The sequence below is a fragment of the Semicossyphus pulcher genome, unplaced genomic scaffold, assembly GCF_022749685.1.
Source record: "Semicossyphus pulcher isolate SPU_LCO1_2020_fin unplaced genomic scaffold, fSemPul1.0.p SCAF_2, whole genome shotgun sequence".
Classification (NCBI taxonomy): domain Eukaryota; kingdom Metazoa; phylum Chordata; class Actinopteri; order Labriformes; family Labridae; genus Semicossyphus; species Semicossyphus pulcher.
In genome coordinates, this window is record NW_027211693.1 from 36,523,303 (window position 1) to 36,551,271 (window position 27,969).

Genomic DNA, 27,969 nt, shown 5'->3' on the forward strand with positions numbered 1-27,969 from the left:
GCATTTGAGCGTTTTTGGTAAAGATGCAGTAAAGTGCGGATTGCTTGTACAGTTTGTCGACAGACGCCTAATTCAGCGACAGAAGCTCAAAACGTGCTTTGAGACATAAAATACAGGTTTCTCATCTTAATCATATTTCTTATTGATTTTGACATATTAAATATTTTTTAAATCCTGGGTGGGGACCTTAACCTATGAAAAGTGTTAAAATGCACTTCTTTTGGCGAGAGGAGGTCGAAAACAGCATTTGAGCGTCTTTGGTAAAGATGCAGTAAAGTGAGGATTACTTTTACTGTTATATTTGTCGACAGATGCCTAATTCAGCTAGAGAAGCTCAAAACGTGCTTTGAGACTTTGAGACATAAAATACAGGTTTTTCATCTTGATCATATTTTTTAGTGATTTTGACATATTAAATATTTTTTAAATCCTGGGTGGGGACCTTAACCTATGAAAAGTGTTTAAATGCACTTCTTTTGGCGAGAGGAGGTCGAAAACAGCATTATAGCGTCTTTTGTAAAGTTCATATAGCGATTACTGTTATATTTGTCGAAAGATGCCTAATTCAGCGAGAGAAGCTCAAAACGTGCTTTATTGTTTCAATGAGTGCCTTTGAGACATAAAATACAGGTTTCTCAACTTAATCATAATTTTTTAGTAATTTTGAATTATTAAAGCATTTTTATAGCCTGGATAAGGACATAGCACCTTAACCTATGAAAAGTGTAAAAATGCACTTCTTTTGGCTAGAGGACGTTGAAATCAGCATTTGAGCGTCTTTGGTAAAGATGCAGTAAAGTGAGGATTGCTTGTACTGTTTGTCGAAAGATGCCTAATTCAGCGAGAGACGCTCAAAACGTGCTTTGAGACTTTGAGACATAAAATACAGGTTTCTCACCTTAATCATAATTTTTAGTCATTTTGAAATATTAAAGCATTTTTATAGCCTGGATAAGGACCTAGCATCTTAACCTATGAAAAGTGTAAAAATGCACTTCTTTTGGCGAGAGGAGGTCGAAAACAGAATTTGAGCGTCTTTGGTAAAGTAAATATAGCGTCTACTATTATACTTGTCGAAAAATGCCTAATTCAGCGAGAGAAGCTCAAAACGTGCTTTATTGTTTCAATGAGTGCATTTGAGACGTAAAATACAGGTTTCTCATCTTAATCATAATTTTTAGTCATTTTGAAATATTAAATATTTTTTTAATCCTGGATAAGTACATAGCACCTTAACCCATAAAAAGTTGTAAAATGCACTTCATTTGGAAAGAGGAGGTCAAAAAATTGTGGAAAGCCACAATGGTCAAAACGCGTAGTCCGACATTTGTCAAATAACGCATAGTAACACGGAAAAATATAACGTCATAGTATCATAGTACATAGTATCACTACTTACAGCAGTGATACTATGTTCTCTGAGAATGCTCCATTACTTTCTGAAAGGCAGAAAAAGCTTTGAATTGATTAATATTCTGATTAAAGCAAAAATTGCTGTGATAGACACTGTACCCCACATATTCTGCTAGTTCTCATTCTGATCCAGAAGGTGAACAGGACACGTTTTCATCCACTCCCCATTATACAAGAATTTCTTTCTAAAAACAAATGTGATGTCTGACACAAGAAAGCTGATTCCTAATTAACAGTCTGTTCATGAAAAGATAAAAGTTAATTTATATATTTTTTTTTTTACATAATAGTCACAATGTATAATTTACAAGACCATTACATTAAAAACATACCCATTGGCTGCACTAAAAATGTCGCCATTTATCAGAAAAGATCTTAACAGGTATCAGGCATGCAGAACATCAACCGCCTTCCAATTATTCTAAATTCAACAGGTTGCCACTTGTGCTCCAATACTGCCATCTAGTGGGCGTGTAGGCGAGCACACCACATTAAATGAAAGTACACAAGCTACAGTTTTCTTCGATAAGTAACTAGTACAAAAATGGCGATTTTAATAACATCACTGTAAATTCATATCATTTCTAAACCCCAGTTCAATAAATATTGTATCCTGAACTCAATTCATACAAGGTTTATTGAGCGGGAAACTGTTTTCTGTCTTTCAACGACTGTATGTCGGGATTCCCCTCAGAAACGGATGAATTGGTATCACCCAATATTATACGTCATAAGAAGTAAAAAATTCACTTGTTAACAGGTTATTTTCTGATGTCTCAAGGCGTTTTTAGCATGTTATGACGTTGTATTGTTCCGTGTTAAGACGTCCATATTTGACATATTAATGCGAACGTCGGACTACACGTTTTGACCCTTATATAAGACTCTTTATATTGTGTAACGCTAACAGGTTGGAGAAAATGGCGACAAGTGTTCCCAGGGCCAGAGGGCGACCTTCGGTTGAACCTGAAGTGGACGATGAAATGCTTGGGCTCATCAGCGAGTTAATTCAGGATGCCAGCAATCATGACCAACAACAACCTGGTAAGTTTGTTTGTCATATTGAACAGTTGTGTTTTTTTTAAATAGCTCTTTAATGTGTAGCCCAAATATGTCATTCTAACAATTTCTGAATGATACTGTCTACCTGCACACTCAGGTGACCAAAATTTGGTACAGAAACCTAAATTGAGTTTGGGAATGACATCCCATGCCTCACTGCCCTCAGGCAGAATTTGAACATGAGAGATTCAAAACACAATGCTTCTAACATTGTAATGAAAAAAAGACACACAATGTGAAGCTCTATCTTTAAATTAATGTGTGTATGTGGTACTTCCTGCTGACCTTGATCCCTTGTGCACTCAAAAGTGTTGGGTACATGAAATTGATTTGCTTTGCATTTTAATTGGGTAAATGTGTCTATAGCAACGTATATACTGTTGGCTTTGTAAATCTCAAGATCCAACTTGTAGTGGGAACAGTCCAGCACAGGGGTTGGGATTGCGTGGAACAACAGTAAAATATCCTTTTTCTTAATCCTGGGTTTCTCTTGGTCTAGAGTTCTTCCTGGTTTCACCGTGCCTCAAATGGGAGGACAGACTGGGAGACCGGTGTACCAAATAACCCAAAAGCAGCTGCAGATGTTGTTGTCATTTAACTTCTCTGCAAAACAGATTGCCAACATATTAGGTGTGTCAAGAAGCACAGTGAAGCGACGCTTAAGGTACGTGTCTATTGTTTGATTTATTTACAAAGTGTTTTATCATATGAGGGTCAAGAAACATTGCTGAATTGCGCTGTCTATGAATCAGATATAAAGAAAACAAAACTATTGTGTATTTGAAATCGCAAATCTGGAATGAAAAATAACTGTGATGCTCATTATACTGTATACCACATAGCAGACCTTGCCTATCTTTTTTTCCATAACTAAACTAAGTTTTGTTAAGCAAGCTCTGTAAAGCAATCATTATTGTGGTTTGTTGTTTATTACCACTAGGGATGTCCTGATCAAGTGTTTTCACCCCGAATCTGAGTCATTTAATATTGAATATCTGCTGATGCCGAGTCCTGGTTGTATTTCTCAAGGTGTTATAGCTGCACAGTGCACACTTCAAGCATATAAACCTGAGTAAAACCAATCCAATGTAGGTAAGATATGATTGGTAATCGAATAGCTCTGCTTAAAGAAAAAGTGTCAGAATTTGATTGGGAGTTATATGGCTGATACCCATCAATTGCTGTGATCAGCTCAGATTCTGATCAGGACATCCCTAATTACCACAAAATTGATCTCAATTCTTATTTTTTATTTATTGTCTTCTATAGACAGTACAATCTTTCACTTAGGGGTCGCTACACAGATCTAACCAATGACGCACTTGATAACCTCTTGATGGAGATCGTCTCTGGCAATGACAATGCTTTGGGCTAGGTCCCACAGGCTTCGCAGGAGAACCTATCAAGTAGCAGGGCCAAATTCACTGTGGCATCTTGATGGCAACCACAAGCTCATTAGGTAAGTGGCAATTGAAGATGTTTTACTCTGCTCTATTTACTTGCCCTAACAGTGATCAGTGGGTCACCCTTGGGGGGTTGATAATAACAATGACAAGGTTTGTCTTCGTTGATTTTCAGCACATTAGACTGATAGAGTGCATTGTTTTATTTTTTGTCTTTTTTTAAAAAGAGGTGGGAAATCACTTGACTGGACAGTGATTAGGACTTTTTTTTGCTACGAAAGCCCAACATGTAGCACAGAAAAATATACAAATCACTGTAGCTGCATTCAAGCCATTTGTGTTCTTAAATTATTAATGGCCTACTAGATCATGTTGTGCTACTACAGCCAACAGCATTTTTCCCCATTGTCTTTTGAGTGGATACCTTTAAAATGTAATTGAAATGTGTTTATTTTCTCTCCCTCCTTCACCCTCTCTCCCCCCCCCCCCCCCCCCCCCTTCTTCTACTCCCTTTATTCATCTTTTTTTAGGTGGAGGATTGTGATCCATGGAGGAGTCGATGGTTACAGTCGACTTGTGGTATTTCTTCAAGCTTCTAACAACAACAGAAGTAACACTGTAATGGACCTGTTTGTGGAAGCTATCAGCCAGTATGGTGTCCCATCCAGAGTCAGATGTGACCATGGAGGGGAAAACAATGCTTGTCTCTTCATGGATGTCTCTTGTCTCTTCCACGGCTCAACCCGGGGGAGTGCTTTAAGAGGGAGGAGCACTCATAACCAACGCATCGAGAGGCTGTGGGGCGATGTCTGGAGAGGTGTTACAAACGTCTACCATTTCTTGTTCACATACCTGGAGAGCGAAGGAAAAATTTACTTGGGCAACGAAATGCACTTCTGGGCTATTCACTTTGTTTACCTGCCCCGGATAAACCGTGACCTGAGATTATTTCTCAATGGAACCACCACGGGCTAAGGACCGCCAGACACATGTCATCACACCAGATTTTTGTGCATGGTTGCCTTGCACAACAGTTGCAACATCACACCGGTCAATTTGGAGCGGATGAGCAGCCAATTCCAGGGGGAGATCAGGGTGCAGCTGCAGTGGAGGACCAAGGGGCGGCTGCAGCCGTTGGCTTGGTGGCGGCTGCAGTGGAGGACCAGGGTGCGGGTGCAGTGAAGGACCAGGGGACAAGAGTACCTGCCTTTGACTGGTTTCAAACAGTTCAGGTTCCTGTCAACCAATTTCTACCCAGTGATGAACAGTTGCAGTTCAGACAGCACATAAATCCTTTTGGTGGAGCTAGAGACAGTTTTGGAACTGATATTTTGGTCCTCAACTACCTGTCTTAGAGTGTTTTAAAACTCTTAGAGCAAGTCAACAACTTGTTGTGCGTCTTTTAAATGTTGTCTTGTGTGGATATTTTTTGAGTGCAGCTCTGTTGTTATGTGAGCAGATACCTTTTAATACAAAATAAAGTATAAATACAAATCTAATGTGCTGTGTTTTCATGTTTAAACTTAACGATGCATTATCCTATGAGTAATACTTTTAATTAGGCCATAAATCAATTACTCTATATAGCATATGAATTCTTATGTTTTAAGTTATGGCCAAAGTGTCTAAGTAGTGTGAATAAGAATGAGATGGACATCAGGTTTGAGGTTTTGATATTGATGACTTTAATATTGTTTTATTATCCCTGTCCAAACTGATGAGCTGAGCCTATTCCGAGCTCCATGTTTTCTTTGAAGTCAGTATAAGTCTGGCCCAAAGGTAGGTGGAGCACCAGCACACAAGTGTTTGCCCTGGGAAACTAGGCCAGTCCATCTTCAGGGTGCAAAAATGCCAGCTTCGATTCGGTGCTGGCCTGTGGCAAAAATGAGGACATGCTCAAGGGTCACTGGATGGGCAAGTCCACCTGTATAAAAAGGGACAAGGAAGCAAATTACATTACTAGGGCTACCGATCACACTTCAAGTACACTCAAGTTATTAAAATCAATCCATTGTATATGCTTGGCAACTGAATAGCTCTGCAATTAATTGGGGGGAAAGTTGCCTGCATCCAAGCTGTTCCTTAATTTTATTTTATCCTTATTCTAAACAAAATAAAATATTAAATAACAAACCCTCTCTGTGATCTTTTTGGCCATTTTGCTGTCTCAAGGAAATTTTTCTACCTTTTAAGAAGTATCCTCAAATGGTTGTTATCCAAATACATTTACCATTTAACTTGTAGAATAATACACAGACATTTTGTAACAATTGGCATAGGAACCCATACCTTCTACCTCCAGGAGAAAATCTTTCCAAAAGGCAATCGTCCTGGCTTCCAACCGCCTCCTATTTGATGCTGGCAGTGATCTACATTTGGCCTGGAAAAGCCCCACGATGTCACTGGCCTTCAGGGATTTTGTGTCCTGGAGGAAGATTCCCTGGAAAGCTTGAGGGTGTGAGGTGACCTCCTCTAGGACACCAAGAGTGCCAAGTCCTTCTTTGAATCTGTCACAAAAAAGACAAACAGAAAAAAATCACAATGTGAATTAATAATGCCTGTACTGTTACTCTAAGACGGTCACGGTGTTCTTCAATCAGTGGAAGAAATAATAATTGGCATCATCAAGCGTCTCTGCACAGTTTATCTGACATTATATAAAGAAAGAATTGCCAAGTAGACTGAAAATAATGGGTAAGAAGTGATTTCTTTTTATGCCAGTTACAGCATATCTTAACCTATATCAAATACTTAAAGTTCAGATTTGCTGATTTTCAACCTTATATCTATCTATCCACATTAGGGATATAGCGTGATGCATGCTGCAGTTGTTGCTGATGTTCTCCGTGTCTCTGGGGTGCATTTGACGTCCGGGTACAGGAGAACAACAGATTTGACATCTGTGCTAAACTGCACCTCAGAAAACATCAGCAACAACTGCAGTGTGTGTCACACTATATAACTAATGCAGATAAATACAGATAAGGTTGAAAGTCAGTAAAGCAATAATTACCACAAGACAGGTCTATACTGTAATTATGGGGATGTGACGTTTCCAGGGCCTCTCACCATTGATATTACTGAAGTAGCCATAATCGCAGTAAAAAAAGGTATTATAGCTATTATAATATTAACCTTAACGTATGCTAAATGTGTTTTTATTTTTGATATAGTAAGAATAAACTCCACAAGGAAGCAAGAACAATGTTAGATAGCTCCCTGGTAGTTAGCAAACAAGATACTTTTTCTAAATGCCCAGTTAAATGTCGATCATTGTATCACCATTTCACCAATCAAGAACTTAGATCTTCTATGCCAAAACTTTGACACTCTGTGTATTTAAAAACAAAAGATAACATGCTAGAGCTGTGTAAGGATTTCTAAACTTGCTTTCTCCAGTTTAGTCCTTAGACCATGGTTTCCTACTTCCTCAATGGTTGCTGGGCCAGATGGTATACCAGAGACTTGGCTGAAAAGCCTTTGTGAGAAAAAGGTAGGTGACACCCCCCCTTGGATCAGACAAACAGCCAACATTTGGCCCACAATTTTGTAGGTGGTATTGTGAAGGGCTACAATTGGAAAAGAAAAAATAAATTTGATAAGTGATCATAGTAATGTCAAAATCATGCTGTGAATAAATTCAACAAGCATCTTTTCTGACATTGTTGAAAAAAATAATCTTATTTGTACAGATTGTTTAATGAATAACACGTCAATTACAGTACTGTGCAAAAGTTTAAGGCAGGTGTGAAAAAATGCTGTACTAACTAAGAATGCTTTTAAAAATGGAAGTGTTAATTGTTTATTTTCATCAATGAACAAAATGCAGTGAATGAACAGAAGAGAAATCTAAATCAAATATCTATGGTCCACGTGTTTAAACATACCAATACTGTCAACAGCCAGGCTGCGTGCTTCTTCAGGACCTTCAAATATTTGATGCCTTTGGAGCTGTCCGATCAGGAGTCCAGCTTTGACTCTGGGTTAAAGGCTGGCCGTCTGAAGGCTCTTGAAGCACAATCAAACTCTTCACCACAAAGAACATTGATCTGGTTGGCTGTGAGAGCAAGATGGTGAACCCTTGACCTCAGAGTCTTCAGTTTGACAGTAATGTCTATAGGTCTGTATGGCGAGAGGAGGGAAAAAGGGAGGAGTAACTTTTTACCGTCATATGCACAAACACAAAGTTCTGCAATGTCAGGTTTTTGCACATGCTCCTGTAGGCTGTCATGTTTTTGCTATATTTAGATTTATTTTCAATCAACTAGGATTAACATTTAATTATGTTATAATTAAAGGATCTTAATTCGAGATTTTGAACATTAATATATTATTACTATTCTATTGATATCCTGGCACTCTGTTCTAAGGGCACTGGTTTTAAAGCCATACTTATAGAGCTTACAGAGAGAACACACTCAAACTTTTAGATTATGCGTTTTTTATGAAAAATGAGCCCGGATTCAGGAACTACATAGCTTATTTCTTACCTGAAATGCGTTGAATATCAGATTTCATTCTGCCATTGAGGAGAAAAGTTTACAAACCATCCATTTCCTCATTAAAAACTGGTGACAGAAGCTCTCCCTAAACAGTCTGCTGAAATCTGATTCTAAATGCATTTCAGGTGAAAAATAGGCGATGCAGTTGCCGAATCTTGACTCATTGTAGATCTAAAAGGCCAAATTGATCTTGTATTGTATTTGTATTTTTTGGTCTAAGGCAAGTGAAATAGTGACATCTAGTGGCTGAAAATCTCAAATTGAGCAGCCTTAATGTTTAATATATATTTTTACTACAGTTAGTTCCGACCAAGTAATCTGATTGGACAAGAGGCATTCCATGAGTGACAATATGACGAACAACATTAATGGAACTTTTCACTGTGTATCACTCCGCCTCAGCCAGCTGTTCTGAATACTGTTAATTAGCATTACAGCAGACCATGTATGTTTACATTAATCAAGCTGGTACCTCTGAATCACACAGCAGACTCTTATTTCACTGCTTGATGATAAATTAAAACAAACAGATAAATGAACATGACAAAAATAGCTGATCTGTAGTAACCTGTAGACACAGAGTGCAGGAGAATGTTTGGGTTGCTTGGAAACAAAAGTTCAGTTTCAGTTAAGTTGATGAACTTGTTCAGTTGGGGGAACAAAAATGATCTGTTGTTTATTGTTAATGTTTACTACTATTTGCTGCTTGTATAACTGTTGTATAAAAGCAATATCACACTCAAGGTTGCGATGTTGTACTGAATATCATCACGGCTGTGATTATCTACGACCAAATCACAGCTGTGATGATATTCAGTACAACATCACTCCCTCTCATGTGATATTACTTAAAAGTTGGATATTATTTGTATAATACAACTACAATGTCCCAAATAATGGCCTCGTCATAAATAATGTGTGCAGGTACTTGCCCTTCAATATCCTCCTGCTCTGGGCTTAATGGAATGGAGATATATGAGGGGCTGTGGGTTGGAGAGGGAGCAGGCGAAAAGGTGGGGATTGTTGTAGGTGGTTCAGCTGGAGTTTGGTCATCTACTATGGAGGAGTTTGACATAATATCCTGAAATTAATTGATAAACAATGTTAACATGCATGTGAAATCTCATTCAACTCCATCCACAATTTTACATCCAAATTGATGGCAAGATTTTGCCAAAGCAATTTTGAGGAAGTCAAGCCAAATTGACTAACCATCCCAGGGAAATGGCAAATTGTTTTCCTTGAGAAGCCTAACCAACTGAAAGCAACTTTCAAAGTTTCTTGGGTCACAGTGCAGAGCATATTTATACAATATTACAGTAATGATGCCCTCACAGAACAGCGCTGACACACACCAAAATCACTCACCTCCACTGCATCCCCGGACATCCAGTTAATGTACAGAGTACATGGTTCAGTGATGCCATTGTCGGCCAGTGAACTTCCTCGAGTGCTAAGGTGTGCAGTAGGGGACATAGCCTTTTGCAGTGAAAATATTTCACTGGCCATTTCTTCGCTGCCTGCAAAGGCAACTATATCCTAAAAAAGTGAAATGTAGATCAATACCTTAAAAAAGTGCAGATATCTGTGAACACTGATGAGAAGAAGAAGGTGGTACAGAAGTAACCTGGAAAGGTTGACTGGGCAAGAAGCATCTCCTTTTCAAGCCACCATCGGGATATTTGAAATTCAAGTCTACCCTATTTTCAGGTTCTGGCATAGATTTGACAACTTCCTTCCTTGTATTTATGACCTATAAACAAATCAAAATTGTCTCTTATGTGATTACAGAAGATTAAATTAAACTTTATTGTCATTGGTTTGCACCCAAATACAGAGGGGTCTAACCAGAAGTCAGAATCAAGTGCAGTGCAATGTATAAGGGTATATAAATAATTAAAATAGATTACTAAATCTTCTGGGGTGTCATCTTAGCAGCATATAAAACAAACACAAAAATATTCTTTATGCTTCCGACAATTGGTTCTCTATTTGGACTTTTGGACTTTTTTTTGTATAAAGCAATAAGTAAAGCCTGGGTGACTAACTAACTCCTGGACTTGCTTTTGTCTTCTCTCCTGATGTCACATGAAACATAATTTTAAGACATATTCAATTGATCAATCAGAACAACCAGAACAATAATGAGTTTAAAATTGAATCTTTTCTGCAAAGCAATATTTTGCTCAGTTAGTAGAGTGTGAGATGGCCATATGATATGTCTGCATTTTCTTACCCTTTCTCTGTCTATTGCCAGTGAACGCTCAAACTCCTCATACTGCTGGCTGCGTAGGGTTCGCCATTCCAGCAAGCCGGTCTCTCTTTCCGATGGTTGCACATCAGCCTGTTCAGCAAAAATGTCCTGAAATCACAGAAGCAGTGTTAGAAAGTAATACCTGCAACACGCAGGTGATCTTGTGTTGTGATCAACCATGGCGGGCAGAAAGATTTGTGATTTGTGACCTAATTTTCAGTTAAAATGGAATTGCGAGTCTGTATTATTTTTTTCCTACTGCATGCCCTACTCTGCCTCCGACTGGCCAGTCGTTGCCTTCGTTGGTTAGGTTGAGGCATGAAGAGTGAGATGGATATGTATGACTATGGGGCTGTTTCAGCCACGGTGGCAGGTGGCCATTTACATACTGACACTAAAGGTACAGCAGAAATATAGATATTAAGTTTAGTTAGTTTTAATGACTACCGATGGTCTCTGAATAAAAGAGAAATTACATTTTTAAAAGCCACTGTCATTGGTTGATGGAATCAGCATTGCCAGTGATGCCCAATAATCATTGTATTAATAAGAATTTGGATAGTGAAACCAATCTTGGCTTTCATTCAGTAAGCCACCTACTAGAACTTATTAAGGCAGTAGTAATTTTGAGAATCCTGACGAAGATAGCAAATATGCCTGGATAAGAGCATCCATAAGACACTTGAAACTTATAAATCATTATATTTCACATTTATTATCTTTTAAGACTGTTGATATAGGGCATCAGAAAGTATTATGTGTGTTTATGAGTGTAGTCATGAAGCATTATAAATTCATTATAATTAAAAATAAGTATAACATACAGGCATACAGGTTATTAGAGAGAGATTTCTGTTACTATGTATAAAGACACTCAACACCAAGAGAAATAAATCTCATTACCGTATGTTATTGACAAGCTAATGTGGAACAGTAATTAAGCTTGTCCCATGTTATATGAATCATTGGATCATTGTAACCCATTAAACAAGAATCAGGGCATTATCTTGTTTGTCTTTCTTCCAACAGCACAGCCTATAACCATTGTAATCCACTTTTAAACACTAAATACAAGACTCTACTTCAATTTTAATATAGTGCTATGAAGGCATACATTACCCAATATCTTACTAGCTTCTTTATTCTCAACTAGCTATATAGACTACGAGTTTCCATCTTTCAAACATAACTATTGATTTAAAACAGTGATTGATAGATTGAACAGTGGAAACATGGAAACTAGCGATTCCAACAAAAGTGTGATACAATGAGGATTTTGCACTAACCTGTCAACCAAAGTGCCAGAACTCGAAGGGTTGTCTCCGTTGCCTTTATTTTGGGTTGAGTTCTGACGATTGACAAGGTGCTGAAATCTACCAGCCAAAGCTTGCAGCCTCTGTTGCCGGTCCATAGCCTACGTAGTGAATATGCACATAGAGGTATTTGATAGAATAGTACTCTGATGAAAGTCAATGGCCCTCATTTATCAATCTAACATAGAAACCAGCGCAGATCCGAGCTAACATTTAGTTAGATATATCGGCCATAACAACATAATCGAGGTAACTAACCTACCGTACCAAAGTTAACGTTAAGTTAACTTAGCTAACATAACAATAAGTTCGGTGGGAATGGCGCCATAGCGTTGCATTCACTTAAACATCATATTGTATCCTCCAACAACAGTTAACATTTATAGCCAAGTCCCACACAAAAAAGTAATTGTGCAACACAACCGTGGCCCCAAAATAACAGTTTAATTTTCTGCTTTCAATAAGAATAGCTGTCTGTCTCTCCTCTTCATTTGCGATAGGCGGAATGTCACAGCATTTGAGACAATATACTCCATATCCATCCGCAGCAAGCTGAGAGCAAAGCAGTTTAATTTCTAATATTTTCTATAAAACGTTTTGTAGTGTGTCTGACGGTTATCGTGCAAGTGTAAAAAGAACTATTTTTTGCCGTGGAGGAATTTAGTTGTGAGGCCAGAATTTACCCGGTAACACGACTGGTTAGAGATGATTATTAAACCTCGCTACAGTAAGAGCCTTGCTTACTAGGCAAGTGACAATGCCCCTGAAAATTTTTAGATTTAAGTAATGCATTGATCCTTTGCAGAAAATTGATTGGACACAATTGCAAAATGAGTGTTGGCGTTATTCTATTTAGATTACATTAAAGTGGCTTAAATTTGCCAGCTAGTATGAAATGAGTTGCTCTAATTGCGACTATCACCACAAATGTTATTGTAGCGTGGTATCAGGAAAGGCCTGATCCAGGCCTGACCTGGTCATTTGACCCCACCAGGAAGAGAGCTAGACCACTAGCTCTGCTCTGGGGACCAACAAATTAAAGATGTTATCCACAGGGGAAACTTTACTACTCTTCGTCTGCAGGACCAACATCCCACAGACACCAGATGAAGGACATCATCTGATAAATCATGGTATTACGGTCATTTAATGTTTGTCTCACAAGATTAGCTGTGGGGAAATAAGGAACCACATGCTTTGATCCAGGGACGGTGGATCAACAGAAACGACTCACACCCCAGAGCCCTGGGGAGAAGAAAGAGTTTTGGAGCATCCATTTGTTCTCCCCCCCCCCCCCAACACCCAACACCCAACACCCCTCTCTCTGCCAGACCTGCAGACAGGCAGGGGAAGGGGGGGTGAGACTGAGACAAAGGAATGTTAATTCAGTCAGGACATCTGTTAATGAATTTAGCAAGGTTGTGTGTCTGTGAATACATATATGCCCTACAAGTATATATGTATATATATATCTATATAGATCCAGGTATCACATTCACATGGAAGTGCATAAAGAGTGTGGAAGGTTGCTATGTGTTGATCTGGACATTCATCATTAATTTGTACTTTTATCCTCAGGAATCTGCCATGTAACCTCATTCTGTGTATTTTCATCCAGTGGTGTTTGGAGTCTATGAGCAGCTGAGAATCCAGAGGTATTACATGTGGGGAGGTTATATGGATTAGGATAACTACTTTGGGGTAGAAATAAATATTTTAATAAGTAGAGAAAGTCTCGGATATGAGGAGTGGTCAAACTCGCGCCGTTGCAGGGGACAGACTCCCGGTGCTCAAGCCCCGGTGCTCGGACAAAATCTCAGTCCCGAGCCCAGAAGACGAACTCAGCCTCCATCCGGCTCAGGCCGCAACGCGGGACTGACCGGGACGTCATCATCCAGAGAGACCGAACCGGCCGTGCGGCGCCGCTCCGAGGGATGCTACCCGGGTTAAAGCCCAGGGCACCTGAAGCTCCATGCCATGCCGACCTGACGCGCTCCACACGCCTCATCTGCAACGCGGTTGACCCTCCTCACCCTCCGAGTAGGTCTAACTTTGGTTTACTGTATATTGGGGTTGATGCTTTAGTCACAGATTTGTTAGGAAGGTTAGTATAAGGTTTTGGGCGATATACCTCCTAATATCTCAGCTGCTACACTTCACTCCTTTGAACAGGTTTCAATCCATCTTTCATCATATTCATCCTGTTATTAATCGTTTCACGTTCATCACCATATTTAGTTATCTCATGTATGTTTAGTTGTATTAGTCAATAAATTCTTCATTTATAAAGAACTGATTCAAGTGTCTTTGTGTGTGTGAAGAACTAAGCCTCTGTACACCGCGAAACGAACTCAATTTTAGACTGTAGCAACCTTCAGGTTATGAGACTGAATTAAAATAATTAGGTAACTAATTATATGTTTTCCCTGTTTTGTCAAAATAGGGTGGTGCCCCGTTAAATACCTATGATAGGTTAAGTGTTTTAATTAACGTTAAAGTTAACTTCTCGTCAATATAGAGTGCAGGCATTCTATGACGAGTCTAATTAATTATTAAATAATTAATCGACCGATTTACGCTACATTATCAAATATTGATTTATACAAAAAACTTGATAACTGAATGCTGAAAGAATGTAATTTTAAGAAAGCGGTAACTTAATCATTGTGGATGACCTAAATATAGATGAGGATAAACTTAATAAGAAAAACCTGAAATGGATTACAGACATACTAGACTTAGAACAGTTCATTCATTATTTTAGCAACAGATTTTTTTTTGAATAATTTAATATGCTAACATTACTATGATCGCGACCCAATCGACAATTGGACAATTGACAATTTGAAAACTTCATTCCAACAGCTAAACTGGAATGAGTCAGGAGAATCTGGAACAGGATTATGCAATAGGTAGAAGCATAGCGCTTACACTGCCAGGAGTAGGGGTTCAACTCCCACTGTGGCCAACCACATTAAAAATGAATTGTACCATAAGGCACTTTGGATTAAAGCGTTTACCAAATGACATATTAAATGGCAAAGAAATGAATTCCACAAAATGTTATATATTAAAAATAAATTTGTATGAGTAATGCAATACAATTAGAATAAGTAATCGTATAAGTAACTTACTGCATGCACATTCAAACCTCTGCAGATGAATCAGGACGCAGCAGCGCGACTGGTCTTCAATCAACCCAAAACAGCACGTCACTCCACTGCTCATATCCCTACACTGGCCCCCAGTCGCTGCTCGCATCAAATTCGACCCTGTTGCTTGCTTACAAAACAGCGACAAAACCGGCTCCTAACTACCTGACCCAGCTCCTTCATGAACACTTCTGCACTTAATGATATTGATGCTGCTGCTGCTGCTGACTTTAAGGATGTGGATTATGTGGATTAGGATATTCACGATGATGATGACTATACTGACCTTGTTGATGTTGCTGACGATGATTATTATAAAAACAAACAAACAAAATAACGTACTTTGCTCTGCCTGTCGGCACCAGTGTCCGATCGCACTTGAAGCTGTTTGTTGGCACTAACTGACTTCGTTCCCTCCTGTCTGCACTGTCGCTTGTGTTCGATTAACTCTCAGATGTATGTCGCTCTGGACAAAAGCGTCTGCTAAATGAAATTGTAACATTGTAATAATTGACAATAACAAATCTAGTATAAATAAAATGTTTAATCCTTGATGTATTCTTTTTTATGAACTGATTGAAACCATTATCAAAAACAAAAACAAAAGTGCCATCGACACATCGTAGAAAATATAGTTTTATATGCATGTTATGACTGTAAATTAAAACAAGCATTACAGCCAAATATCTAATCAACTATAGGGCTGTAGAAAAAGTTCGAGGACAAAATAAAGCTCAAATGTGAAATGTTCCCTTAAAAAACTAAACTAAGACGGTATAGTAAAAAGGTATAGCGAACTGCTGGAGAAAATAACTCATTTATGCTCAATATATTACTCATTTCATTTTCTACGGATTTTTCAAATAGGCCTATAGAGAGTATTATGTCTATCATTTTGGACAACAAGCCATGGGTGGCTATAGGTCCACAGCTTCCAGTCTCCCTTGGATGGCTGCTGCTGCTATGGCCCTCCTCCGGTGGGACTTGTAATGAATACATACAATACATTTCCTCTGCCATTAAACTACTTTACAGCAGTGATACTATGTTCTCTGAGAATGCCCCATTACTTTCTGAAAGGCAGAAAAAGCTTCGACTTGGTTAATATTCTAATTAAGGCAAAAATTGCAGTGATAGACACTGTACTCCACATATTCTCCTATTTCTCATTCTGATCCAGAAGGTTAACAAGGTCTTTCTAAACACAAATGTGATGTCTGACACAAGAAAGCTGATACCTAATTAACAGTCAAAGATAAAAGTTAAATTAGATTATGTTTTACATAATAGTCACAATGTATCATTCACACGACCATAACATTAAAAACATACCCATTGGCTATACTTAAAATGTCGCCATTAATCAGAAAAGATCTTAACAAAGTGTACATCGGGCATGCAGAACATCAACCGCCTTCCAATGTATTTAATTCAACAGGTTGCCATTTGTGCTCCAATACTGCCATCTAGTGGGCGTGTAGGCGAGCACACCACATTAAATGAAAATACACAAGCTACAGTTTTTCCTCGATAAGTAACCAGTACAAAAATGGCGATTTTAATAACTTCACTGTAAATACATATAATTTCTATACCCTAATGCAATAAATATTGTATCCTGACCTCAATTCATACCAAGTTTATTGAGCGGGGAACTGTTTTCTGTCTTCCAACGAGTATATGTAGGGATTCCCCTCAGAAACGGATGAAGTGGTATCATCCAATATTATACCTCTTAACAAGTTAAAAACGTACATGTTAACAGGTCATTTTCTAACGTCTTAAGGCGATTTTAGCGTGTTATGACGTCATATTCTTTCGTGTTAAGACATCAATATTTGACATATTAATGCAAACGGCGGGCTAGATGTTTTGACCCTTGTGGCTTTCTGTTAATAAGTGAGTTCTTAACTTGTTAACACGTATAATATTGGGTAATACCACTAATACCACTACCATCCGTTTCTGAGGGAAATCCCTACATGCTGTCGGTGGAAGACAGAAAGCAGTTCCCCGCTCAATAAACCTTGTATGGATTGAGGTCAGGATACAATATTTATTGAACTGGGGTTTAGAAATGATGTGAATTTACAGTGACGTTATTAAAAACACAATTTTTGTACTGGTTACCTATCGAGGAAAAATGTAGCTTGCGAACATTCATTTAATGTGGTGTGCTCGCCTACACGCCCACTAGATGGCAGTATTGGAGCACAATTGGCAACGTGTTGAATTTCGATACACAGGAATGGAGTTGATGTTCTGCATGCCTGATGTACACTTGTTAAGATCTTTTCTGATTAATGGTGACATTTTTAGTGCAGCCAATGGGTATGTTTTTAATGTAATGGTCGTGTGAATTATACATTGTGACTATTATTTAAAAAATAATCTAATTTAACTTTTATCTTTTCATGAAAGACTGTTAATTAGGAATCAGCTTTCTTGTGTCAGACATCACATTTGTGTTTACAAAGAAATTCTTGTATATTGGAGACTGGATGAAAATGTGTGCTGTTCACCTTCTGGATCAGAAGGAGAACCAGCAGAAGATGTGGAGTACAGTGTCTATCGCAGCAATTTTTGCTTTAATCAGAATGTTAACCAAGTCAAAGCTTTTTCTGCCTTTCAGAAAGTAATGGGGCATTCTCAGAGAACATAGTATCACTGCTGTAAAGTAGTTTAATGGCAGAGGAAATGTATTGTATGTATTCATTACAGGTCCCACCTGAGGAGGGCCATAGCAGCAGCCATCAAAGGGAGACTGGAAGCTGTGGACCTAGCCACCCATGGCTTCTTGTCCAAAATGTTAGACATAATATCAATCAATCAATCAATCAAATTTTATTTGTAAAGAGCCAAATCATAACCAGAGTTATCTCGAGACACTTTACAAAAAGAGCAGGTCTAAACCGACTCTTTGTTATGTTATTTAAAGAGAGGCCCAACATGAATCACCATGAGTAGCACTTATCAATATTCGGCACATTGGCAAGGAAAAACTTCCTTTTAACAGGCAGAAACCTTGAGCAGAACCAGACTCATATTGAGCAGCCATCTGCCTCGACAGGATGGGCCTAAAATGGGATAGAAGGAGATGCAGGATAGAGACAGGCAAAGACAGCAACAACATGTGTTCTTGTTACAACAACAACAACATATGTCCTTGTTACATCAACAACAACAGGTAATACATACTTATGGTTACAATGCCAATAATAGTGGTACACTAGTGTGAAAATTAGCAAAAAATAAATTAGCGTGAGAAGCAGAGTAATGATAAAGGTTGTAGTAATCGTAATTGTAACAGTTGAAGTCAACAGGTCTACTATTAGCATTAACAGCAACAATAATGATACTATGGAGGAGACTGATGTTAGTAGTTATTGCAGTCGAGCAGGTCCACAGCAGCAGCAGCAGGTGGTCTGCAGCAACGATCCCCAGGAACCTACAAGACAAGGGAGCACAAGAACTCCCAGGAAGATATATGGTTAGTAATGTTAATGGGACCAGAAGATACAGAGTTAATGAGCTGCATTAAAAGGGACTTTGAAGCCTCGCGCAGTCGGGTTTTCAGAGCAAGTTGGACAAAAACCCGACTGCGCAAGGCTTTGAAGTCCAGCGGGAGTGAGGGGGCCACAGTTTTCAGGGCCAGGCAGTGCAGCTGCTCCCCACCGACTGCACAACTCCATGCATGATGGGAAAGGATTTGTTCTGGTTTGAATGAAGCGCCTATTGGCTGAAAAAAGCCTTGACACCCCCCCACAAGGAAGTGATGAGACTTCTATCTTATTCATCATTATTCATTAAACTTCATGAAGTGTCAGACAGACACCGAACGGTTTTCTCAAAGTACTGTCATTCACAATGTGATGCTTTACTCATTCCTCATTAACACTGTCTTAATAAACATAACTGCAATGACGTTTATATCGAAATAACTATCAAAAGCCCTAAATAAAATATGAGAACTTAATATTAAATCCAATTAAAATAATAATGATAGTAATAATAATAATAATAATAACAACAACAACAAATGAAGACTTTATTCACTTCAATTTACAGTGAGGTGTTGGTATTATAGATGCTTGACGAAGCCAGCAGCAAACTTGTCAATAAAGAAGTTTATGACTCCTCCCCCGACTGCAATCGGCAACTCTCGCCTACTCTCGCCGGTTGTCATCTCGAACAAGCCTAAACTAACCGTCACGCAATATGCTTGGCAAGGGGGCGATCGATTCTGCACAGGTCTCACTCATCTCGAACAAGCCTAAAAACTCACTTGTTAACAGGTCATTTTCTTATGGAAAGCCACAAGGGTCAAAACGTGTAGTCCGACGTACGCATTTATATGTCAAATATGGACGTCTTAGCATGGAAAAATACTACGTCGTAACACGCCAAAAACGCTTTAAGACGTTAGAAAATGACCTGTGAACAAGTGAGTTTTTAACTTAAGCGGTTTGGACCATAAAGGCTTCCATGCTATTGGTTGGCTTCAAAATACCCACCCCTTTTTGATTTAGGTGCTGCGTTGGGCTGTACGGATGTCTACATTGTGGTCACGTGGGCTCTTGCTGGTGGGTACGTTTGGGCTACGTAGCTATCATGTGACTTACACGCAACTGTGCCATAGTATGTGGAACAGTCCATTGTGTGCGGGGGTGGATCAGTTTGTGAAATAAGTAGTGTCTATTCCAACCAGTGTGAGGCAGCAATGCGCTAAACGAGCCTAGTCTGCCACTCTGGTGGTTTAGCGAGCAAAGAATGGCGTCTAGAAACTTCGTCAGGAACTGTGGCAGGACATTTGCAGAATGTACCCAACGTTTATTATCTGATGACCATGATGATGATTTTCCAAATAGGCCTATAGAGAGTATTATGTCAAACATTTTGGACAAGAAGCCATGGGTGGCTAGGTCCACAGCTTCCAGTCTCCCTTTGATGGCTGCTGCTATGGCCCTCCTCAGGTGGGACCTGTAATGAATACATACAATACATTTCCTCTGCCATTAAACTACTTTATAGCAGTGATACTATGTTCTCTGAGAATGCCCCATTACTTTCTGAAAGGCAGAAAAAGCTTTGACTTGGTTAACATTCTGATTAAAGCAAAAATTGCTGCGATAGACACTGTACTCCACATTTTCAGCTGGTTCTCATTCTGATCCAGAAGGTGAACAGCACACATTTTCATCCAGTCTCCAATATGAATTTCTTTGTAAACACAAATGTGATGTCTGACACAAGAAAGCTGATTCCTAATTAACAGTCTGTTCATGAAAAGATAAAAGTTAAATTAGATTATTTTTTAAATAATAGTCACAATGTATAATTCACACGACCATTTCATTAAAAACATACCCATTGGCTGCACTAAAAATGTCACCATTAATCAGAAAAGATCTTAACAAGTGTACATCAGGCATGCAGAACATCAACCGCCTTCCAATACATTAAATTCAACAGGTTGCCACTTGTGCTCCAATACTGCCATCTAGTGGGCGTGTAGGCGAGCACACCACATTAAATGAAAGTACACAAGCTACATTTTTCCTCGATAAGTAACCAGTACAAAAAGGGCGATTTTAATAACATCACTGTAAATTCATATCATTTTCTAAAACCCAGTTCAATAAATATTGTATCCTGACCTCAATTCATACAAGGTTTATTGACTGGGGAACTGCTTTCTGTCTTCCAATGGCAAGGGATATCCCTAAGAAACGGATGAAGTGGTATCACCCAACACACACATAATATAACACCAACATAACCACAACAATTAAATCACACTCATTAAACACACTAAAATAATGTGAACATCAACAGTCCCATAATGCTTTGTGCCTCACGCAACGGCCCCCCCTGGTCGCTACAATATTTTTTAACCGGCCATAAAAACTTTCTTAGATATAAGGTCAATAATAAACTGTGGTAGAAATAAACTAAGACATTTCCTTTAGTACTGAAGTTACAATGTATCTATACTTTTCACTGAATTTAGAGAAAAATATAAAGTACTTAAAAACAGCTCCACATTTAAAAAGTGGTGTAGGCCTACGCAGTAATGCTTTAATAATAATCCACTGATATTAAACATATTACTCTGCAATAGGCGCTCCTGCATAATGAGTAGGCTACCTTAAGTTATTGTACTGTAAGAATATCGGGATTAATACAGGTTTATCTTATTGCAGGGCTTTTGCTTGTAATGAGTATGTATACACTGATATTATTTTTTTCTTTAGTACATTTTTAATCACTGAAACAAAATAAACTTTTCATTATGGCAGCTCATTAATCCACTGCACAATGAAACTTGCAATAGTTCTGATCAAGCACTCCGCTCTCTCCTTCATCGCTCATCCGGCTGTCATTTACAAGCTCTTCAGTTCCGCTAGTGACCATACTGTAGCTCAGCTGCTAGCGATAGCCTCTACAGTTTCCTGCTAGGTGTCTCAGGTGTTTAGCTTCTCCTCAGCCTCCCGTAGTGACAGTGGTACATGTATACTGTAGTTTATATGCAGTGAGTTGGAAATACATCTCCACAACATGGAAACTCAATAATTAGCTGCTGTAGCAAGTCCTCATTAGCCGGCTAATGTAGCGTCAGTTCCCCGTCCAGCAGCCCCTGAAGAGCCGACAACACTGGGTTGCTGGGGTGGCTATGTGACTGTCCAAAGGACGCATAGAAGTAAACAGAGAACGCCCACGGTCCCAGTGTTGCCAAATCCTCAGTAAGGAAAGTAGATGTTGGCTGCCCTAAAAGTCGCTAGAAGTTCCTAAATGACGTCATCGCCTAATTTGCATAACTGTCTATTTGCATGTCATTGTAATGGACGCTGTAGGAGAGAGGAATAACGTCGTGGGAGAGACAGAAAGTGAGTAAAAAACACCCTAAATATGTTTAGAACTATAAATGAACTTTCTTCTTTTGATTCTTAGTTTGTTTGTTTTTTTTATTATGCCATTGCACTAGGCCATCACTTCTCAAAATAACTTTATGACTCATGCTTTGTCTCGATCCACATTACATATATCGATTTTGTCATGTATTGTCATGGGACTGCTGCATGCGCGAGGCTACTGTGAGACTGACCGCCTATGAGTGCTTTGGAACGGGGGAGGGGTTCACGGGTGCACCTGCTGATCGTTAAAGACAGTAACTTAAGAACGATACGTGCGTTTAAGTCAGAGTCTCCAAAACACCAGAAAAAGTCGCTAGATTTGTCGCTAGTCACTTTTGAAAAAAAAGTCGCCAAGACGATTTGTAAAGTCGCCAAGTTGGCAACATGCACGGTCCACCAATGACTAGTTCATGTTTCTAGCGCAAGCTAAATAACAGAAGCAACGTGCGGAGTCGTTGCAAAACAAAATTTAGTCAACAACTTAAAGTATGTTTTGAAGTAATGGGAGGACACCGCCCCTGATGCCCCGACCTCATTTATTTTAGTCGCCAAATTAGATTTTTACGCGCATTTGGCGAGTGGCGGGTGCTATTTTTGGACCCTGTGGTTGGGGCCTATGAGCAAAGAGCAAAGAGCAAAGAGGGCGACAAGATGACACACTACCTCTCTTTATATGGTGCCCTTAGGTGGCGATTGGCCAACAAGGACCCCTCGAAAGGAGTACAGATGAGGCATCTCAGTCTGCTACATTTATAATTTTTAGTCAAACAAGTCTTAAATTACAACTTTATTCTAAAAAATAACAACTTTATTCTCATAATATTACGACTTATAATATATTATATATATTATGATGATATAACAGACTCAGAACAGGCTGCCTTCTTCCAAAAACCCATAACCATCTCCACTGTCTTCAGAGCATTACGCTCCAGGTTGTTCTCACCACACCAGGTCACCAGATGGTCAATCTCCCACCTGTAGGCAGACTCGTCCCCACCAGAGATGAGTCCAATGAGGGTGGTGTCGTCCGCGAACTTCAGGAGCTTGACAGACTGATGACTAGGGTTGCAGCTGTTGGTGTACAGGGAGAAGAGCAGAGGGGAAAGAAAGCAGCCTTCAGGGGAGCCAGTGCTGATGGTCATGGAGTCAGAGATGTGTTTCCCCAGCTTCATGTGCTGCCTTCTGTCGGACAAGAAGTCAGTGATCCACCTGCAGGTGGAGTCGGGTACGTTCAGCTGGGAGAGCTTGTCCTAAAGCGGACCTGTTGGCAGTGGCGACCCCAGGATTTTTTCCTGGGGGTGGCCAGAGATGGTCACAGAAAATCTTGGGGTGGCACACCAAAACCAAAACTTACACTCGTTAGGCGAAAAAAGCACCATCTTGCCACAGCTATACATTTTTTTTAAATTTTCTTTCACACAAACTATAATGAAGAGTATAAGAAAAGTTATCATTTAAATGAATAGTACATAATTATTATAATTCTGATTATTCAGGGCTTTCTAACATCATATGGACTATTCAGCCATTGAGGAAAAGTAGACAGCTAGTGGCTGTAAAAGCTACATATGTTGGCTTCTGGCACATTTTAATGGCACTCCTCTATCATATATACTAGTGTTTATTATTACATATTTTCGTGATTTTGCTAACCCATCTCTAAACAGTAAGGGAATTATTTCAAAGGAGCATTAGGCCTCTTGTGCGTTTTAGCACACTCTGTGTCTGTTAACAAGTTTGGTACAAAGTAATTCCTATACCAACGCTGTTTAATTAATTAACTTATAATAATCAACAGCCTGCTTACAGTGTTCATGTTTGGATCTTTAATAAATGACAACATATAGAAAAAAAATAACTGTTGTATCCTGTCACATGCTCAGACTCTCTTTTTACATAAGAGGTTTTTGAACTGCCATTGTAAAAACCGTCCCTGCCTTCTCTCCCAATATAAGTATGTACCCACATGGCTGTGACTCAGTGAATTAAATGCCCTTGTATTCCAGCTCTGCTCGCATTTTGGGACTTTTAGGGTGTGTAATTATCGTCCCCGCTCCCGCGGACTCGCAAGTGTGATGTTTTGTCTCTGACCAGCAGCTTGGTGGAGGAGAGGACCACCACGGTGCAATTGAAGTTTAAATCTAGTAACTAGCAAAGCTGTCTGTTTCATTACTTCATATATGGCTATGATACAAATGATATGGTAAGCCGCAAGAGAAATAAAGAAGAGGAAAACAATTCCGTGATAATAATCATTCCCTTGTGATTTTGACGCAGACAGATGTGTTCACTGCAGCACTTGCCACTGTAAAAGCAAGAGGTGTAGGCCTACAACTAGTAAAAATTACAAACACTATTTGTATTGCATCTATAGAGATTGTTTTGCTGTAAAAGTATAATGTAGGCTTTAAAGGTAATTCATTGATGGTTCTTTCATTGAGCCCATTAAAATCTGTGTGGCATGTTGGCGAAAACTTTTAAATGCTTACTGTGAGTCATCGCGCTGCTCTTCATTACCACAGAGGTCAAGGCGACGGGTCTGTAGTCATCAAGTCCTGTGGTCCTTGGCTTTTTGGGGACAGGAATGATGGTGGAGGCCTAGAAGCAGGCTGGCACGGGACAGGTCCTAGAGAGGTGTTGAAGATGTCAGTGAACACCGGAGACAGCTGATCGGCACAGTGCTTCAGGGTGGAGGGGGAGACAGAGTCACGGCGAGGAGGAAGGAAACAAGTGTTAGCTGTCCCCAGTTAGAAGCCCCTTAAATGAAACCGTTTGTGGCTCGAACTCACCTTGCCCTGCCCTGTTGCTGTCGGAGGAAGATTTGGGTCCTGGTAGGTCCGGGTATCATCGCATAATCCGTTCTGTGATCAAATCAAAACGTAACAGCTTAAAAAGGCTCGTTTTATCGTTTTAGACCAAAAACGAGAAAACACTTTCTCGTTTTGTCACTCAGAATCCAAAATTGAAAAAACAACAAAACCAATTCAAAAGAAACGGTCCAGTTTTGTCCATTTATTATTTTGATTTTATCGCAATGAATAAAGGAATACATTTGGGCTGTCACTTGACACGGAAGTAATAGTTAAAATGTCAAATTAAAAGCCCCTAAACAGTGCTAGCTGGCTGGCTGGCTGGCAGGCAGATAGATAGATGGACACAGAATGTAGATTTAAGTTAAATTGTAATCGATCTGATATAATTTCATAATTTTTTTATATCAAAGAGTCCAGAACATTTTTTGCAGGTCTTTAAATGAGTATTAGGTAGATAAAAAAGAAAATCTAATAATCAAATAATCAAACCTCGACATCACAGATTTTAGTTTCCTTATTTCCCGTTCATCAATTTTCTTTTCACAATTAAATATTTTTGTGATTTTTGTGATCTAATTTTCGGTTGTGTTTAGTTAACATAGTCCAGCTATCTTCAAAGTCACCAGCAGAGGTCCCCATCCTCCACCCTGAATGTTATAAACAGCAACATGGCTTAGGATAATCATGACAACAAGAAAATAATGATAACAATTATACAACATATTACAATTGAACTTATAAGAACATTGCTCTATCATTTCATTTGGCCTGAGTGACTCATTTTATATACTCATATTCCAAATGTGTATAATAACAGGCAACCGACAGTAACATGTCATTTTCAGCTGCCAAAGAATGATTGTGGTTTGTCTATGCCCAAAAAAAAATAGATCTAAATGTATAGACATGGCCATTTTCAGCAATCAAATATACTTTGTTACCACACAACTATATAGAAATTAGAAAATAACACAAAATGAAAATAACAAAAACGTACTAAACCCTATTTGGCTCCAAAGAGAACTCTGTGAAGTCTGATACAAGCCTTTCTATTTCTCTCTCTCCATCAAACCATGGCGTCTTTGGTTACGGTGGGACACTTAAAAGATAAAAGTGAGAGTACCCGTAGAAATTACACAGTTGTTCCCATCATTGCAGGTGCAGAATGCAGTGGTCAGACTAAAACCAGGTCTTGCATGTATAGATGAGAAGCGCAGGGGCAATGATGGGACATAACAGAAGGTTGAGCTTTTACCCTGTAAGACCCAGTATTGCCTTTGCCCACTGTGGCACAAGAGCTGCCCCAAGAGGCCTCCAACACGCATAAAGAAAAACCATATTTGCAAAGCATGCCAGTGACATCTCTCACACCCCACTGCAAATTTAGATCCTCTGCTAAATTGTAAAGAGAAATATGTTCCTGTAGATCTATAATGTGCATTTGTCCACTGAAACAAGGAAGATGACACTTTAAGTGTTATTTTCTCATTTCTATATAGTTGTGTGGTAACAAAGTATATTTGATTGCTGGAAATGATAATTTCTATACATTTAGATCTAGTTATTTTGGGGCATAGACAAACCACAATCATTCTATGGCAGCTGGAAATAACATGTTACTGTTTGTTGCCTATTATTATACACATTTGGAATATATACCTAGGCGTAAAATGAGTCACTCAGGCCAAATGAAATGATAGAGCAATGTACATATAAGTTCAATTTTAATATGTTGTATAATTGTTATCATTATTTTCTGTTGTCATCTTAAGCCATGTTGCTGTTTATAACCTTCAGGGTGGAGGATAGGGACCTCTGCGGGTGACTATTATTATTATTATTATTACTATTATTATTATCAGTTTGTAATGGTCTACTAGAATTAATATTGGTGTATTAGTAGTAGTTGAGGCAATGATCAATGTTTGTCAAGGGAATATGAAGTATGAAATATGCACAATATGAACAAATGCCTTAAAGGCAGACAATTACCTTGGATCAGCTCACATCTTATAAGCTTTTTCAAACAAAGGGATAAAGCCAGGGCCAAATATCGCCTGTCAAAAGATTCTGCTGATTGGGAAAATTACAGAATCTTAATAAATGCATGGAAGACCAAAACAAGGAATGCAAAATCCAACTATTATAAAGATAGCTTCTCTCAGAATTTTCATAACCCCAGACACTTTTGGAATCTATTGAACCATATTCTTAATAAAACTAATAAAAGTGCCATAAACCGGTTACAAATTAATAATGAACCTATTTCTGAACCTATACTTATTTACCATTATTCCCATTTTAAGAAGCATTTCTCTTCTATTGGTGGATCTCAAAACTTTAAGGTTTCAGGTTTTAGACCCAATTTTTCCACCACCACTGCTCTTCTTAAATTTACTAACAATGTGTTTTCATCTTTTGATAAAGGCCAACTCACAGGGGCAATTTTTATTGATCTTTCGATCTTTCTATTCTATTGGTTTAAATCAAAATGCTCTCCTCTGGTTTAATGCCTATCTGCATAAGACACGTCAGTGTTTTGTTTTTGAATGGTCTCAGTCCGACTACAATATTGGCGAAAGGGGTGTTCCACAAGGTTCCACCTTCCACTTCTTTATTAATTATTCATGAATATGTTGAATATGTTCAAACTGTCTTGCTCATCTTTATGCTGATGACACTGTTATCTACATTTCCAACTCAGATATGACACAAATTCAAAATTCTTTACGGTTTGATTTTAACTCGGTCCAAAAATGGTTTCATCATAACAGACTCTTACTGAATAAGAAGTCCTGCAGCATGGTGTTGGTATGCGACAAAATCGCTCATATCCTTTTGACACATTTATTTTGATGATGGGTCACCCCTTGAGAAAGTTGATACCTTCAAATATCTGGGACTTTGGGTTGACCCTGAACTCTCATTTAAACCCCACATTGATTTTATTACTAAAAAAGCATATGGCTGTCTGAACTCACTTTGTCGCTCAATTAATTGCTTTACATTTCAATTCAGAAAAAGAACATTTTCTTAGTTTTTACTGATTATTGATTATGTTGATATTGTTTATCAGAACACCTCAGACACTAATCTTAAGCCCCTTAATGTTTTTTATAATTCCCTGTGTAGATTTATCT

The 27,969-nt window shown here is 38.7% G+C and overlaps 1 protein-coding gene and 2 long non-coding RNA genes across 3 annotated transcripts; 1 reads left to right on the forward strand and 2 right to left on the reverse strand.

Moving 5' to 3' along the window:
• Positions 1 to 2,239: 2,239 nt before the first annotated feature.
• LOC138597735 (uncharacterized) lies at positions 2,240 to 4,502 on the forward strand. Its single transcript, XR_011308632.1, has 4 exons — positions 2,240 to 2,457; positions 2,975 to 3,139; positions 3,745 to 3,934; positions 4,409 to 4,502. It is a non-coding gene; the product is annotated as an uncharacterized lncRNA (long non-coding RNA).
• A 1,089-nt stretch (positions 4,503 to 5,591) lies between these two features.
• On the reverse strand, positions 5,592 to 11,131 carry LOC138597863 (uncharacterized). The gene is made up of 8 exons (XM_069669381.1): positions 11,111 to 11,131; positions 10,906 to 11,028; positions 10,617 to 10,742; positions 9,749 to 9,919; positions 9,313 to 9,461; positions 7,766 to 8,000; positions 6,168 to 6,385; positions 5,592 to 5,802 (listed from the first exon to the last, which is right to left on the reverse strand). The coding sequence occupies exons 1-6, from the start codon at positions 11,129 to 11,131 to the stop codon at positions 7,838 to 7,840; spliced, it is 753 nt and encodes a 250-aa protein (XP_069525482.1). The 3' UTR covers positions 5,592 to 5,802; positions 6,168 to 6,385; positions 7,766 to 7,837.
• An 11,334-nt stretch (positions 11,132 to 22,465) lies between these two features.
• LOC138598760 (uncharacterized) lies at positions 22,466 to 24,866 on the reverse strand. Its single transcript, XR_011308657.1, has 3 exons — positions 24,806 to 24,866; positions 24,506 to 24,697; positions 22,466 to 23,308 (listed from the first exon to the last, which is right to left on the reverse strand). It is a non-coding gene; the product is annotated as an uncharacterized lncRNA (long non-coding RNA).
• Positions 24,867 to 27,969: the final 3,103 nt, after the last annotated feature.

What these genes read in the sequence shown, in the direction of transcription:
- LOC138597863 (XM_069669381.1), bottom strand. Translation starts at nt 11,131, where the DNA reads ATGACAGTGGCTTTTAAAAAT. An exon ending in TGGCAATAGACAGAGAAAGG is followed by an intron (nt 9,920 to 10,616) that starts GTAAGAAAATGC and finishes TCACTTTTTTAG; the next exon opens with GATATAGTTGCCTTTGCAGG. An exon ending in TGTCCGGGGATGCAGTGGAG is followed by an intron (nt 9,462 to 9,748) that starts GTGAGTGATTTT and finishes AATTAATTTCAG; the next exon opens with GATATTATGTCAAACTCCTC.